General features: G+C 36.2%; 1 protein-coding gene across 1 annotated transcript in view; it reads left to right on the forward strand.

Annotated features, from left to right (window-relative positions):
* Positions 1-2,113: 2,113 nt before the first annotated feature.
* Positions 2,114-17,256, forward strand: part of LOC134540494 (acetylcholine receptor subunit beta-like 1) — a 75,429-nt gene continuing 60,286 nt past the window's right edge. Inside the window, exon 1 of the mRNA XM_063383305.1 lies at positions 2,114-2,623. Within this exon, the coding sequence (XP_063239375.1) occupies positions 2,566-2,623 (58 nt within the window). The 5' untranslated portion in view covers positions 2,114-2,565. The remainder of the gene's footprint in view (positions 2,624-17,256) is intronic.

Genomic DNA, 17,256 nt, shown 5'->3' on the forward strand with positions numbered 1-17,256 from the left:
GATTATAAATTTGCTAGCTTTCATAAGTGATCCTGTAGTAGAATAGAAATTATGTAATAAATATTATGTTTGTAAAAGAACTTGCGGTGTTTAATTCCTCGAACCTGTTACTATTATGTTAAATTGATGTTATATTTAATTTTTTTGCATCATCCTAGATCGTACCAATGACCTTAGTCGATCTAATTAATCAGTATATTGATTGGAAATTTATTTAATGATTTCTGAACTTTTTCCCGAATCTCTAGCAATATAATTACGAATTTTCCAAGATGGTGGTGTTGATGGCTTAAAGGATGATGGTAGTAGAGGTTTTAAAGTCTCTTTAAGAATGTTGAACATGGTATATTGAAATTATTTTTTTACATAAAATTAAACATTATTGCATCGATCGGGTATCGAACCAAGGACTTAAACTGATCGAATCAATCTGTAAAATGATGAGTGATTTATTTAATGAATTTTGAAATTTTTCCCGAATTCCTAGCTAAATAATTACAGGATTCCAAGATGGCGGCCAAATGACAAGATGGCGGGTGACACATCAATAATAAATGATTACAGCACTCTAGCGGGTGAGAATTCAACTAACATGGTGTCAGCGCACTCTAGCAGACTACAACAATATGGCGGTCTTCTGCGTACGAAGACAAGATGGCGGACATGATGTCATACCAGCTGATGGAAAATTCCTTGTTATTGGTGGTAGGTTAGTCTGTAGGTGACTTCCGTGGAGGAAGGATCTGATGTTTTATTTTTATTTTTTGCCCTCACCGGGTTCGAACCGAGGACTCTGAGCTCCGTGTCGTTAATGTATGTTTTTTAAATATTTTTATTAAAATTTTATTAATTGAATTTTTTTTATAAATTTTAAATTTTTTCCCATTAAAATCGTATAATAAATAAAAAAGTTAAAGATGGTGACCGTAACGGAAATTGCAACTTTGACGTCATCATCCAATATGGTGGAAAACACATCGCCGGAATGTTCGAGAAAACACAATGACGTCATCCAAATGGCTGATCCAAGATGGCGGATCCAAAATGGCCGCCAGTGTCAAGGTCATGGTCAAAGTCGCGGTACTACTTGTCCCGTTACGCTGTGTCCCGTTACGCTCATCCAAGATGGTCGCCGTGACGTCACAGATAGACGTGACGTCAGAGATGTGGCTCGGCTCTCGGCTCCACGCGCCGGCGCCAGGCGCCGGATAAAGATGGCGGGCGTAACGGAAATTGCAACGGTGACATCATCCATGATGAGGCTTATCTGAGGCTGTAGACATGGATGCTTAAGCCTACATATGGACATTTCTAGCTGCTGGGATTTTTACGGAATAAAACGGGAAATTTACCCTCGAAACGGGAATTTTTCCCTCGAAAACGGGAAATTTTTTCTTAAAACGGGAATTTTTGAGTCATTTTGAGTCAATTTTGAGGAATTTTGAGGAATTTTTGAGTCCAAGATGGCCGCCGTGACGTCACAATCCAAGATGGCGGTCGGCTCCGCAGGCTCCACATCCTGAATCCTGTTTCAGAACATACATTCCTATACTACTATCGCTTGAACTAAAAAAAAAAAAAAAAATAAAAAATAAAAGGTCCACATTATAAGGGAGAGATATAGAATTCGTAAGTTGCCACATTGGTTCCAACTGTACTTATTTGCAAGGTTTGAAAATAAATTTTCAAAGGACATGATGTGTCTTGCTGACATATAACTTAAGATGTAGTTATCCCCGAAAATTACTACAACATTTAACACCAATGTCTCCACTGGGGAAACTGTAAGTTTCAGCCAATGCTTAAACGATGAATTTTTTTAATGACCAAAAAAAATGTAGCTAATCAAGATGGCGCCTTTCGGTTTGCAAATATTCCTTTCATCCAGAACACGGCGTGGACTCCTCTTTCATCACGCAGATGTTCTGGCAAGTGTCACAGCCGCCACCCGCCAGAACCGTCACAGAGGTAAAGGCAGCGGTCGATACCCGGGGAGTTGCGTGCGACGAGCCTCGCCACCCGATTGGTCAGCGGTGAAGAGTGGTGGGGGGTGAGGTGCGTGCGCGCGCAGCCTCGGGCGTCGTCCGGGGACCTGCCGGCCCGGCAGATCTCCTCAGTCGCCCGGCAGACCTCGTCGAGGCCGGATCTTCCTCTCTCTCTCTTTCTTTCCTCCCTCACGGCGCGCACGCTTTCTCTCTCTCTCTCTCTCATCCGTCTTTCCCTCTCGGTACATATATACACATACGTATACCTCTCTCTCGTGCATGTGAGAGGGCAGCAAGCTAGTGGTGTGTGTGTTTTTTTTTTTTTTTTTACGTGATTGCCAACGGTGCGTGGCGGGTGGGGAAGACATATTTTTTTTTTGTTTGGTTGGTGTTGGTGCGCGGGCGTTAGGGACCATGGCGCCGCCGCCCGGGAACTCGAAGACGAAGACTGGCAGCCGCGGGCTACCGGCGGCCCACAGCTAACCGACGCCCCCTCCTGTCGCCCCCCCACCACCACCCCCTCACCTTACTTCACGGCCGACAACCTCCCCCCCCCCTCGGCGTCCCAGGGGGGGAAAACATGCCTCTGGGGGCAGTTCTGCTGCCGTTGTTCGTCTTCTGGCTTCTCGCGTGGCCCGGTGAGTCCGTTGGCTGGTTGGCTGAGAGCCGAAACACCCCTCACCCCCCCCCCCTCACCCCTTCATCATTTTTCCTTACACCCTCCCCCCACCCACCCCTCAATCCAACTACTTCCACAGGTGTCACCGTCCCTAGGGCCTGGGAAACACTGGCGCCACTGTTACCAACATCGCGGAGAGTGCGTTCCAGCAAATACGGAAACTTTACTCTCAATTTTTTTTTTTTTTTTTCAACATCCTTTAGAAATGTTCCAAACGTTTGCAGATAGATAATTCTGACATCGCCCTTCAGTCGCAGCACAACTCGCGTGCTTGCAAAAAAAAAATCTTAATTTTTCGCTCGGAAAATTTTGTAAAATCGGAGCGAAGCCCCATGTCGCAGCGAATGTTCTTCTTCTCCCACTGCGAATTACCGGCGTTGTTTACAACTTGACCAAGGCACAGGGAAGTCGACCTGGCAAACTCCCGATGACGTCATTGTCCACGGGGGAGAGGAAAGGGAACGATCCATCGTTATGTTTGGATCTCGTTACGTGTACTAGTCGACTTAAATAATGAACAGACATTAAGGGCGATGGATAATTTTGTACATCGTAATGTGTGTATAAATTACATTCTCATCCCCAATTCATTTCACTGATATTATTTGTCAACTTAATTATTTAAATTGAATTTTCAAATAATTATTATTTTTAATAATGAAAACCTGATCTTTATAGATAAAAAAAAAAAGTGTTTGATACTTAAATGTAGAAAATTTAAATCCTTTTAGAATGACATTGCTTTCAGATAGTATTTTAGGAAATGTATAACAGTTAATAGTGTAGAGAATTTATTAAACTTTGTTATGATTAATTATTTCAAAATAAATGTTTTTCATCAACATAATATCATGTTTAAAATTTTCAGTCTTGAAGTTTATACTAAATCAGAATAGGACTGAGGGCGTTTACGATTAGTTTATTTCTTTTTGTGAGATATAAACTTTAAATCAAAACCTTTTAGTTATATATTTATCTTCTGCGAGCAGCATGTTTACAGTTTTGTAAAACTAAGACTTAATGTAAAATATTTCCAACGAAACTAACCAACTTTCGAAATGGTAGCATCCATTTTAAGATGGCTGCCCAACTGCCATACATTATCATCCCACTTGTACGAACCACTTCAATTACTACCAGAAGCACATTCTTCCAATCATTCTCGTTAATAAAGCTAATGGAAAATAAGTGTTTTTTATTTGTTTACGTACCTATTATCAAAGCAGAGGTTACTTTCGCAAATGAAAAATAAAATGCCTTAAAATTACATCCGTGCGGGGTACACAATCTACAAGTCTAAAAATTTAACTTTTATGTAAAAGCATTGAGTATTTAATCATTAATATATTAAAAACTATAGGATAAATTGAGCGGAAAATAATTTTATTCGTAAAAATAATATTTTCACTCAAATAAAATTTATTTCTGTTTATTTTTATTTCAGAACCCATTAAAAAAATTAAATGTTTTTAAAGTTTTTTTTTAAAAAACCTATATATATTTACTGGTTCGATAACAACACAATTTTATATAATACAGTAGATGATTACAAATATAGGAATGTATATTTTTCCTACTAATAAGGAACTGAGTTTGACTAAGACTTTCCTTGGAAATGCAATTAATAGATAAACAATATCAACAACATATAGAGAAAAAAACTTACATAAGTATGAACGAATATTTAGAAACTATAGTTTTCATTTTTAAAAATGCATACATTGTGAGAATAATTATTTATTGCGACGTTGAAATTTGTACCACCGGACTCGAAGAACTCAATTTTAGTGTTTTGGGAACTTGTATGCATTTATGGGAGAAAAATAGTAATAATATCATTAAAAACCAACATAAAATGATATTTAATATAATAACGTATATTCAAAGTGATGAGAACGCCTGTAAAAAATTATTTCACAAAGTGTTAAAACAACAAAAAATCGTGAAACACCCCAATCAGGGATTTCCTAAGCTGGAAAAAGCAGGCGAAAGCCATGGATTCATCAAAACAACTCACTGACATGTGTTTACGTTCTCCATAGGGGTGAAGTCATCGAAAGTGGTAACGCTTTAAGATATCTAACTCTTGTTTGGAATGTCATAAATTTGAATCTGACAATTAACTTTTCTAATTTTTAAAAAAACATTATGCTGGAATGGAACATTTATTGAAATAAAAAATTATGCGAAAATTTTCGTAAATAGTCATTATAATCACGAAAAACGAGTTTCGTAAATGCAAAAAAAAAATGTGTTGTACAAATTTACAATATCTTTATTGTAGTAATACAAACAATTTATTTGCCACTGTTTTCTAAAGGAATATTTTGTAAAGTACAAGAATTTTTTTTGTGTGTAGGATAGACAAAAATTTGCTTCACGCAGTATCCATGCATAGTTTAAAAATTTATGTTGTATCTAAGTAAAGAAAACCAAAAAAAATCACATATATTAACTGTAAGCTAGGCTGTCAAAAGGCATACATGATACCTGAAATGATTCTGACTAAAACGTAGCAGTTATGAGCCTTTGATTTTGCCTATACCAGTTTCATTTTATTGTTTGATTTCAAACTTTTTTTTTGCATTGTAAAATGTTAAAATGGGTGTTTTCATTGACGTTCAAAAGAACGGAAAAAAAAAAAATCAACGGTTTCAAGATATACCATGCATAATCGGTACGTGCAAGAAGGCTTCACCTTTAATAAAATAATAGGGTCGTTACTTAAAGTCCTATAATGGATGATTATCGACTATAAACCTGCGCGCGAGTTCAGCGCCAATAGGCGTGTGATGCGCGAGCCAACATAGCCCTTATATCCTTCCACACATTGCGCTTGCAGAGCACTTATGCCCAGTCTGGCGTCCTGTTTGAATGTGCTCATGTACTGGGATCTATCAGTAGATACTGGAAAAATTAGCAAAATTTATTATCTTTGAAAAATTTGTGCAACGGGAGTGCATGACTTGATGTAAGCTTTTGGACATACGCCATTGCTAAGCACATGTATGTCTGTAGAAGAAAACTACAAAAAACACAAAATACAGAAACACAAATTAAGCAAAAAATTGATGTTATCAACAGGATGTAAACACCACACAATATTCCATAACAGGAATATGGTCAACAAACAAAGAAAAGCAAAGAAAAATGGACTTACAGAAATTCATGTCACGATATGCTCAAATTCGATAAATTTTGTTCGGCTCCTGATATTTTTTTTTTTTAATTTTAATCTGTAAGACTACGAGCCAATGAGAATCCCTCAATTAAAGATGTGCCGAGTGACAGACAGCTCAATGAAGGCGTATCGCAAGATATCAGCCAATGGACAAGAGACATTTTCCTGAGCATTCAGAGGTCTGTGGAGTCTACGCTGTAATTTTTTTTGTTTATGTAAAGTCACAGATATTTGAATATTTGTACATTTACATGAAAACAACTGTATCACTACAAAATAGTGTTCCCAGCAATACTGGGTTCGGATTATTACCCGGACATTTGGGGAAAGTTATTTGTAAAAAAAAAAAAATATTGGTAAAACAAAATAAAGTCTAATAATTGGAAATTCGATTATCTTTTCCATTGTTTAAAAAAAAATACGCTTGAATGAGAAATCAATTAAAATATAAAACTATGTGCCAATTTTTGTAAGCAGTACTTAGTATTATGTCGAAAAAAGTATTTTATGTTTGTTTAAATTACCACAGCCATGTGGTGTACAAAGTTACAATATCTTTCTTGTAGTATCACAAATTATTTCTTGGCAACTGTATTAAGATCGTGGCACTATTTACAAACAAAAGCGATGCCGTCATTATCGTCGTAGTGGTCAATAACACTACGCGCTAGTTAAGGGGAAGAGTTAGAAACCGAAGGACTCCATAATTTTTTCAACATTTACTACGCCATAAAAATATATATTTTAACTTTAAGTATTGAATTTGCCTATGTTAAGGCCGAGCTCACTCATTAGGATATTTCCAAAACCATTACATAGTGTATATTGGAAGTATTATTTTACAGCTGCAGTCATTCTCTTCTCATTAATGAAATTAATATAACACGCCAATGAATTCACATGGGAAACAATTTTTTAGCACTCGGTATTTATTAACCTGAGCCATTTCATTAAAGTATAAACTAGGTTTTAACAAAGCCCAATTTTGGAAATTAAAATATAGAATTTTTAGTGTTTTTATTTTTTTATTTTTGTTTGATACGATTATTATTGCTGTGTTTTCTGTGTTTATTGTTGTCTCTTTTCTGTGCCCAGTACTAAGGTTCCAAACCATTCGTAGGCATATGAAAAATGATTATGTGAAAAAAAAATGTATGACAAAAATGATAGTGTATTTCTATTCATCTCTTATGTGCCTCATATGGCTCATTTGTGCCTCATATGGCCCACATTTGCCTCCTATGTCCCATCTGTGCCTCATATGGCCCACCTGTGCCTCATATGGCCCACCTGTGCCTCATATGGACCACCTATGATTTTTAATTTTTAAACTCAGGTGGCAAACACATATTTATTTACCTAAGGAATTTCCGCTTAAGTTTATGTTATGCTTAAATAAAGCCAAATTATTATTTACTTACAACTATCGTGCAAATTTCCCGTAAAGCGGATGTTTCAAAAAAATAGTGGCGGGTTGGTCATACATACAATCGGGCCATATTAGGCACAAATAATTTATTTTTATTATAATTTTATAACAGTAAATAAATATAAATTGTATAATAGTTTACTGAATACACACTCAACATTTTATATTTTTAAGAACATTCCATGCACATACGCTACCTATCCAGGTTAAATAGGAAGGGGTAAAAAACACTTTTGTGTGAAGAAATAAATTCATGATATTGAAGAAAGGAATTCTTTTTTGTGACCGTTGGAGGCTATGCAACTTGGGAAACATAACTTATAATTTTTGTGAAATGTGGTTTATCTTGGTTGCTTGGTAATTTTTCGTGAAACAAATTGCAGCCAAGTTTTAAAAACACCTCAAATACCATTAAGGTTCAAACAAACGGGTTGTGAGTTTGTTGGAGTCTCTGATCGCTCACAATCTCCGAAGTGCTCTCTCGCTTGCGGGTTGGGTTGATCTGTCAGGTTGGCAGCTGACATTCCACTACCAACCCCCCCGCGCCGCACCGCGACGTTATCCAGACGTCGCTTCATGGCGTGAATCTCAATCAAGCTCCATCTCCTCCCCCTCCTAACCATTTTCCTCTTCCCCCTTCACCCCTCCTCGTCACTTACTTCATCTCACAGAACTCATAGTAAGACAGTTGCAATTAGAGGCAGTGAACACTTTCTGATCCGAGGTCTCTTGGATGGCAGGTTCTACAGCCTGTCCCACGCTTAGATTGCGGTACTGATTAAATGGCTACCACTGTTGCCAGATATACACTACCTGGCTTACTAACCATTTAAAAAAAATTGGTTGTCTGTAAAGTCGGTTTACGGAAGATAGTTTAACGTGACAACGTCATAACAAAACACTGATGAAATGATTGCATAATTTTATGAATAAAATTGAATAATTTTTATTCAATTATCACTATTTTGTATGGATACAAAGGAGTGAAATGAAATCTACAATTCAATTGATAAATTTACTTTTATTTGCACTCTTTAATTCAAATATGTTTATTACTTTAACGGAGAGATTATTTTAACTATAACTTTTATACATGTTTGCTATTTAACTTCTTCCAATCTGTGTTATTCTTTTAAGGATAGGACGATGATAGGAAAAGTAGGAAACGAATGGGAGTGTTTCAAGTTTAATGTGCCTCGAAAAAGTCAAATCGATGGTTGTTCCAATCGAGTGGAAGAGAGATAGATGCGGCGCAAGCGTACAATGAGAGTAACGGGACAAAGCGTAACGGGACAATGAGTCATATTTTTTCGTGCGCGCAGCCGGCGTTCATCGATTTATTAGACGTTGACACGTCAAAACTTAATTTTCTATATTATATTTAACTGTAACAATTTTTAATTTATTTTTAAATTTCACTTTTTGTTTAATTTTCTAAGACCATAAATTAGTGTCTTTTCAAACACTAATTTTTTCTGACAAAAAATAATTCAAATTTTAACTCCAATTATTATTTCACAGGAGAAACTATTTGTAGTAGTCGGTCACAGTTAACAACAAGGCATTCAGGAGAGTTATGTGCTATGCTCAATATAGTAAAAAATTTAAAATTAACCCGTATAAAAAATTGTTGACAAAAATACAGTTGAAACCAAGATGGGATTTGAAATTACGACTACTTAAAAATAGAAAAAAATTTATAATTAGAGAATGCTCTTAATGAAATACAACAGAACAATGTATTTCCACAATTTTCTCATTCCAAATTTTACTTTAAATAACACAATGATTCGCATACATTTAAAGTATTTTTCAATAAATTATAAAGTTTTTTTCTAAAAATTGTTGTGCTCTATGGTGTATAATTGGCAACAGAGCATACCGAAACAAGGACAACGTTATTGACAGGTATCGTGCATTTGAAAGAGAGAGTAAGTATACCCATTCAAAAGCACGCTGCAAACTAAGCATAAGACGCCCATAGCAGTGTTGAACGCATAAGATTCACCGACGTTTCTGCTTCCCTGCAGATGGTGAACACAATGTCAACCGAAACGTAGGTAAAAATCAGTCGCCATGGACGCGGCTAAAACTAAACAATCCAAAGCAACCTTAGACAAACTGCTGCGAAAGCCTGTGATAAAAATTTCTAAATTTCTTTGGTATATGATAATTATTGAGATTTTTTTGACGTGACGTCTAATAAATCGATGAACGCTGGCTGCACGCACGAAAAAGGATGACTCATCGTCCTGTTACGCTCATTGACACGTTAAGCTCATTGTACGCTTGCGCCGCATCTATCTCTCTTCCACTCGATTGGAACAACCATCGATTTGACTTTTTCGAGGCACATTAAACTTGAAACACTCCCATTCGTTTCCTACTTTTCCTATCATCGTCCTATCCTTAAAAGAATAACACAGATTGGAAGAAGTTAAATAGCAAACATTTATAAAAGTTATAGTTAAATAATATCTGCGTTAAAGTAATAAACATATTTGAATTAATGAGTGCAAAAAAAGTAAATTTATCAATTAAATTGAACGATTTCATTTCACTCCTTCTTTGTATCCATATAAAATAGTGATAATTCAATAAAAAATGATTCAATTTTATTCATAAAAGTATGCAATCATTTCGTCAATGTTTTGTTATGACGTTGTCACGTTAAACTATCGTCCGTAAACCGACTTTACAGACAACTTTTTTTTGTGACGAAATTTATTCCTGTATGGAGTCGATTAGCATTTTTTTTTCTTTCAAAACCTAACACATTTAAAATTTGCAAGTCTCGCTGTGGTTTGAAAACGCGGCTTTCGATGAAAAGAGAAAGCCAGAGTAAAACAAGTCTTAGGTATCGCGAATGATAAACTGGACGTCTAAATTAATGTAAACATGTGTTTTTTGATGTAAGTATAACATTTTAGTTCTCGGTATACGGCATTTGGTAGGGATAATTTTGTGATTTGAACGGAAGTCAAATGGAACGGAAATGTGTTACCACGGTGCTGTCATCTGTGGCTGATGGCGCAAGACAAAGTTCACAAATCCAAAGGGGATACTTTATAGTATTAACGGTTTCATGAGTTTTAACGAGATGAGCAGTATGTTAGTAGAATTTTCTTGTCAAAATTAAGGTTCAAGTAATTTTTTTTTTCACTTTTATCAGAGCCGTTTCATTATATGGTTTAAAATTTGGGGCTGCTAATCAAATTATTCAATATAGTCGACGTAGCTTCTCCGGCAGCGAATTCTAGCGGGAGGCGCGGAAACTACCTGTAAGACGCGGCAAGAAATCTCGTTGAAAACACAATTTTCTTATATTTATCACGATCGGCAAAAATTATACGTTGAATTTCGTGTTCTGATTTTCGTGTTACAAGTGTATTCGCGACATGAGAACGCCTTGAATTTGCTCACTACCGAGGTTAGATGCTATCACATAGGGGCCTACACAGCGAGCGCTGAGGTGCCGGTTCGCATTGAGATACAGATCGAAGGGTGTGCGGCGTCAACGTCGTTTGCACGTCTGTGAGTCTTCGCTGAAACTCACCCGAAAAGGCCTTTTTCGAGGCGAGGGTCGAAACTTTTCCCGATACATCTGCGTGGTTGGCGCCCGACTCGAGTTAAAACGAGTTCCCGAAACTGCAATTTCGCAGAGCTCGCGCGAGCTCTAAAAAGCTCTGAAGCTTTCCAAACGGAACCGGCTTCCTTCAGACCAATCACGAATTTGGAAACACTGAATTAATCGATGCTGTTACGGTCGATGTTTGCGGGACTGGCTGATGATGATGAGCGGATGTTCTGCGAATAATGTTTTCAGGTTACGCGGAATACAAGAAGGGCAAACCAGGAAGCCATTCGTCAATAATAAACATAAATAATTTCGTGATTAAAATAAATAGCAAACTCGTTGCTAACGAATATATATATATATATATATATATATATATATATAGAGAGAGAGAGAGAGAGAGAGAGAGAGAGAGCATGACGCTGGAATCACATCATTAGGACGGACGCCACACAAATGAGGCTATGTGACAACAAAATTGAAAAATAAAAATTTGAGAGTGAGTATTTCATTACTCGTCAGTGATGTGTAAACACTTAAACCACGGTAACGAGCACTCTCATGAGTTCTCGTGTTGTTCGTGTTGCAAATAAATTTTTAATATACGAAACTCGGACACGAAAGAAATCCAACGTAGAATGCTTTAAAACAATGCCGGGCGTGATAAATAAAACAGTCGCTTTTCAAATTTCATAGTTTCTGGATGCGAATCACAAATATGCTTTTTCTGCTCGATTTCGCTGCCTCGATCGCAAACATTGCTCTCCACCAGCAAACGCAGATCGAAACAACAGTAAATTTTTAACTACTATAAAACGACTCCGATTTTCTACCAGGAATTTTATTAAAATACTGTCCTTGTTAAAATTCACGAAACATTAAATACTGCAAAGTTTCCGCACAGACTAGAAGATTTGTGGAAGTTTTATAGAATTACTGAAACATTTTAAAATACATATTATAACACTAAGTGGGCCTATATGTTTTGAATATATATATATTTTTTTTTGCTCAAATGACTTAAATTAATCCGTAAATACAGCCTTCAAAAATTCTAAAAACTAAACTTAACCTTATTGTCCTGACTCAACATTATAATTATATCATAATGTTATTAATAAAAAAATTTACGGTGATGCGATTTGAACATCGCCCATTTTGGTTACCAAACTCTCGCTCTTACCGTCGTGCTACTAGGCCTCTTGGGAAATCGGGAGGAGAATATGTATTGTACTGCCAGTTTTCTTACGTATTTTAAATTTTGTTATTCATTTTTACACTGACTATGTAAGTTTATCACTTATTACAGGAGTTCACTATCAAAAATTTTAATTTGTCACACAAATACTTTTGGTATGTCTGTCCATCGACGTCCGTTCCATTTTCACCAAATGCCGTACACCAGGAGATAAGATGTTTACACATCAATAAAATATATAAATTATTCTTACAATCACATACGCGCTGCATATACAACATCGATAAATTCAAAGAACATTTGAAGAGACTGAAACTTTAGTTATCAAGTCTATTTAATTTTTATATAGATTTTTTTCAAATTTACACTTTTGTACAAAAGCATTGTCGTACTTTAAAATTATATATATATATATATACAGTAAGAAGTCATATTGCACTTATTTTCTCTGATGGGGCTTGACTTTGCTCTATGTTACATTTGTCCCCTATTTATTCTGCAGTTTGCTACATTTATTTTGAATTTTGACTGTCAGTTAACGTCATTTTGTGTTGTACCCCTGAAGGTTTGAAGGGGGCAGGGGATACAATATACTAAAAATAAATTGTTGCAAGACGAAGGCTACATACGAAAAAGTTAATCCTAAACGGTATACTAAATTATTTCATGCTTTCAGTGGGTCTACATGCTAGGACTGACATAAATAACTTTACCGCCGACAGTGAAAGATCTTATATATTTTTTTACTAGTTTATATTTCTATATAATTATTGTACAGCGGGACTGTAAGTTTGTTAGCAGGAAATAAACTAAAAAATTGCCGGACTTCGTATACAAATTATATTCCACTCTTATGAAATTGCACAATTTGCACAATTCATGCTGAACGAACAACATAAGAACACATAAATTTGTTCATTACCGAGGTTAGATGTTTCTGCACGTACTGCACGTGTTAATGACACACGTAACTTCAGTAAACTCGTGGGATAATATGTTAGTGTGAATAAAACTGCAAGTGTTCGCTCTACCACTCTGGTTCTGGGGTAGAGCGCCTGCCTTGTGACTTGTAGGACCCGGGTTCGCGCCCCGGCTCCTCCAAGGCGGATTGCCCAGACAAAATAGTGGCATTTTCTCTGGTAGGAATACAATGTCTTGTAACAAGTCAGGCTACCAAAGAAACGGTGGGTGGAACAGAAAAAACCTTCCAGGTGGCTGTCAAATGGGGAGCCTGTTTCTTTTCTTGGGCATTCCGGGGGTTTCTCCGGGGGAACGGAGTTTTGCAAAAATTTTTTTTAGTTTTTTAGCGTTTTAGTAGTTAATAACGGTAGCATTATCATTCCACCATGTTATAAAAAAACTCAAACATTTAATTTTTTTTCTTTTAATTTTAGTCAAAAACCTTTGTTACGTAGAATTTTAGCAGTTTTAATATTTATGGGCACATGAATTTTTATTCCTTAAAATTTAGTTCTGTAAAACCACATTGTTTTCAATCAGGAATATCGTCTTTAACACACATGTGCAAAGCCTCTCATAATTTCCAACATAATCTTATGATTAAAAAATTATTAATAATAGGCCTCGTCAAGAAATTCATGGTCTATACGTTTTAATTATTTTGCTTTTCAGTTCAATTTTCGAATGCAGTTTTATGGGGTTCCGCAAAGTAGTTGTATCTTAACTACTCTTTAATATTTTTATAAATGATATTCCAACTGTAATCAGAATTGATCAAGAAAAGATGCTGATGAAAAACAATTGGTTGTCTGTAAATTCGGTTTATGGACGATAGTTTAACGTGACAACGTCATAACAAAACATTGATGAAATGATTGCATACTTTTATGAATAAAATTGAATCATTTTTATTTTAATAGGCCCAATAAAAGAATAAATACTTGAAATTATACTAGTAATCAGATTTTTAAAATGCAAGAATAATTAAACTTTATTGCCGAAATTGTTGTTGTAATAAGCAATGAAAACCACATTAACTTTTCACTTCACTTTATAAACAGTCGACGAAACAGTAACGTGTAGACGACTTGTAATTAATTTTTAAAACTGGCGTTTAGCTATAAAGTTTAAATGTAATTATGAACAAGTTTTCATATAAATAAACTGTAATCAAATATCTATCATCAATTATATGAATCACCATAATTTTTTAGTCAATTGTAACATAACCTATTATTACTGCACTCGCCGACAGCGTAACGGAACAATGTGCGTAACGGGACACTTTTTTGTGCGTGCAGCCGGCGTTCATCGATTTATTAGACGTTGTCACGTCAAAATTTGCCTTTACGTTCATATAAAACATTATAGTTAGGACTTGTTTAGCAGAAAAGCATTTTATTAACAATTTAATGTGTTTATAGATTGGATATATTTAAAATCATGTGCACAACGCATAATATTATAAGTAAAATAATTTTAATATACTACCCCTTAAACTGCGTTCTTACACGGCACCCATCAGCCAACAGTTTTGAGACATTTAAAACATTATTTTGGACATAAGCCATTGCAAGTTTGCGCTGTATGTCATACAGAAAACCCGAAGAACAGACTAATCAATCTGTTTGTTTCTGATGACGATAACTGATCTCAGTTCCCGAAATGTCGCAACTTTTGAATTGTGTTTGTCTGTGCTGTTGTTGGTGTGTGTCAGAATTCATGTTTGTTTTCATCTCTGGAGTCCCGTGTGCGTCTCTGTATTGTCGGTGTTTTGTCCAGATGATAGGATGTTTAGTATCATCGTTTGAATTTTCCTGTCTGTCGCTGTGTTGGACAAGGTTTTTGTTCGTCTTTATTTACTTTTTTCGTTGCAACTGTATCGTTGTTGTCAGCTTACTTTGTTTGTCTGTGCTATGGTATAAATTAGGTTTTTGTTAATTTCTTCGGCGGAATTTTTTGTGCTGTTAATACATTTAACATCAGCTGATTTCGACTTTATTTTTTTGCGTGTTTGTGTATTCATCTTCCTTTGTCTGTTCTTCGGGTTTTCTCTCCGATACACAGTGCCAACTAGCAATGGCATATTTCCAAAATAATTATTTAAATTAATCTTCCCCATCGCGATGTTTGAGGTTTGCTCACTAGCCAGTGAACATTCTAGATACAAAGATAAATCAACTATCGCTCTGTTCAGTTCGGCGTATCCTGACAGAGGATGAGGCCTACATTGTTTCACTGACAAAAAAATTGGTTGTCTGTAAAGTCGGTTTACGGACGATAGTTTAACGTGACAACGTCATAACAAAACATTGATGAAATGATTGCATACTTTTATGAATACAATTGAATAATTTTTATTGAATTATCACAATTTTATATGGATACAAAGAAGGAGTGAAATTAAATCTACAATTTAATTGATAAATTTACTTTTATTTGCACTCATTAATTCAAATATGTTTATTACTTTAACGAAGAGATTATTTTAACTATAACTTTTATACATGTTTGCTATTTAATTTCTTCCAATCTGTGTTATTCTGTTAAGGATAGGACAATGATAGGAAAAGTAGAAAACGAATGGGAGTGTTTCAAGTTTAATGTGCCTCGAAAAAGTCAAATCGATGGTTGTTCCAATCGAGTGGAAGAGAGATAGATGCGGCGCAAGCGTACAATGAGCGTAACGGGACACAGCGTAACGGGACAATGTGCGCAACGGGACACTTTTTCGTGCGTGCAGCCGACGTTCATCGATTTATTAGACGTTGTCACGTCAAAATGTTTGATAATGCAACTAAATTTGATTTTCTCTAACGCAACTAGCATGCGCTCTAGGCCTCATATTCTCTCAACGGCAGACAACTTAGGTTGTCTCCTTTCAGTGAACTAATAAAGGACTCACACCAAATAGTAGCTGAAATAAATTTACCACATAAATATATTTATATGAACTCCACACAGTTCTACCTACGTAATAATTCATTGTAACTGGAATATATTTGTAAATGCAGTATTTTTGCACGTTTATACTTCACTTCCATGCGCCTGCTACTTGTAAAGTAGATGATCGGGATGCTGGGATGATCAGATCTACATTTGCGGCAAGGAGGGCGAGAGAGAATTACGAGAAGGGGGAGTGGTGGTCGTTCGTGAAGGATCAGGGATTGTAAGATCGGGATGGGATCATAGAGAAAGCAGGATTGAGACGATGCTGTCTCCCGAGGAGAATAATAAGGAATAAAGCTTCCAGGGAGAATAATGCAGCTGGCTGAATGGGAGCCCCGAGCGCTAAGCAAGACCCAGAAAGTTGCGGGAGGAACATATTATTTTTTTGAATGCGTTCTGTGTGAATCGCTGAGAAGGAAGAGAAATGCTGTAAAGATAAGGTTCCGTTCAGATATTCGCTGGTTTGCACACTTTCAGTATTAAATACCATCATATGTTTCCAGCCAAATCTCTGAAGAGAAAAAATGTAGCATTCAAGATTTTGTTTCCTCTAAGTGTTAAGCGTAATGTTTTGTAACTACAGTTATGAAACCTATTATGAATTATTGATCATTCCCGGTTTTCATATATGTTAGTATAATCAGCAAGATACAGCCAAATAAATTTATTTTATAGTTTCACGTTATTAATATTTAAAGGACTACTGTAACAAGCGAAAAAGAGTTGAAAAAAAAAATCTTAAACGAGGGATTCGGACATGATTTTCGAAAACGAATTTTATTATAATACTTCCCATATTGTTATAATTCATTAAACATTTAATACTATGAAGTTTCCCTTTGGTTCGTGAACTTTGGTTCGCACCATCCACCACAGATGGCAGCACCGTGGTTGTTACGCAATTCCGTTCCTTGACTTCCGTCGCAGTCAAGAAATTACTTCAGCCGTACACCGAAAGTTAAGATGTTAAACATAAAAAAAAACTTTTTGGCTGAAGTCGTAAACGCATTACTACAGTAGGCCTACGCAAGTTAAGTGGCGGTCGGAAGCGTTCGGAGCAGTTCGGGATCACTCGGAAGTGTGGCTGCTGGAAGCCGGTTGAGCGGTGGAGTAACAGGCGATTTGCCTAAAGTCATTTTGCCTAAAGGTGTTTTGCCTAACCGCTATTTGTCTAAAGGCGATTTGCCTAAAGGCGATTTGCCTAACGGCGATTTGCCTAACGGCGTTTTGCCTAACGGCGTTTTGCATAACGGCGTTTTCCCTAACGGCGTTATGCCTAACGGCGTTTTGCCTAACGG

This window comes from Bacillus rossius, chromosome 16, assembly GCF_032445375.1.
Source record: "Bacillus rossius redtenbacheri isolate Brsri chromosome 16, Brsri_v3, whole genome shotgun sequence".
In the NCBI taxonomy this organism is placed as follows: Eukaryota; Metazoa; Arthropoda; class Insecta; order Phasmatodea; family Bacillidae; genus Bacillus; species Bacillus rossius.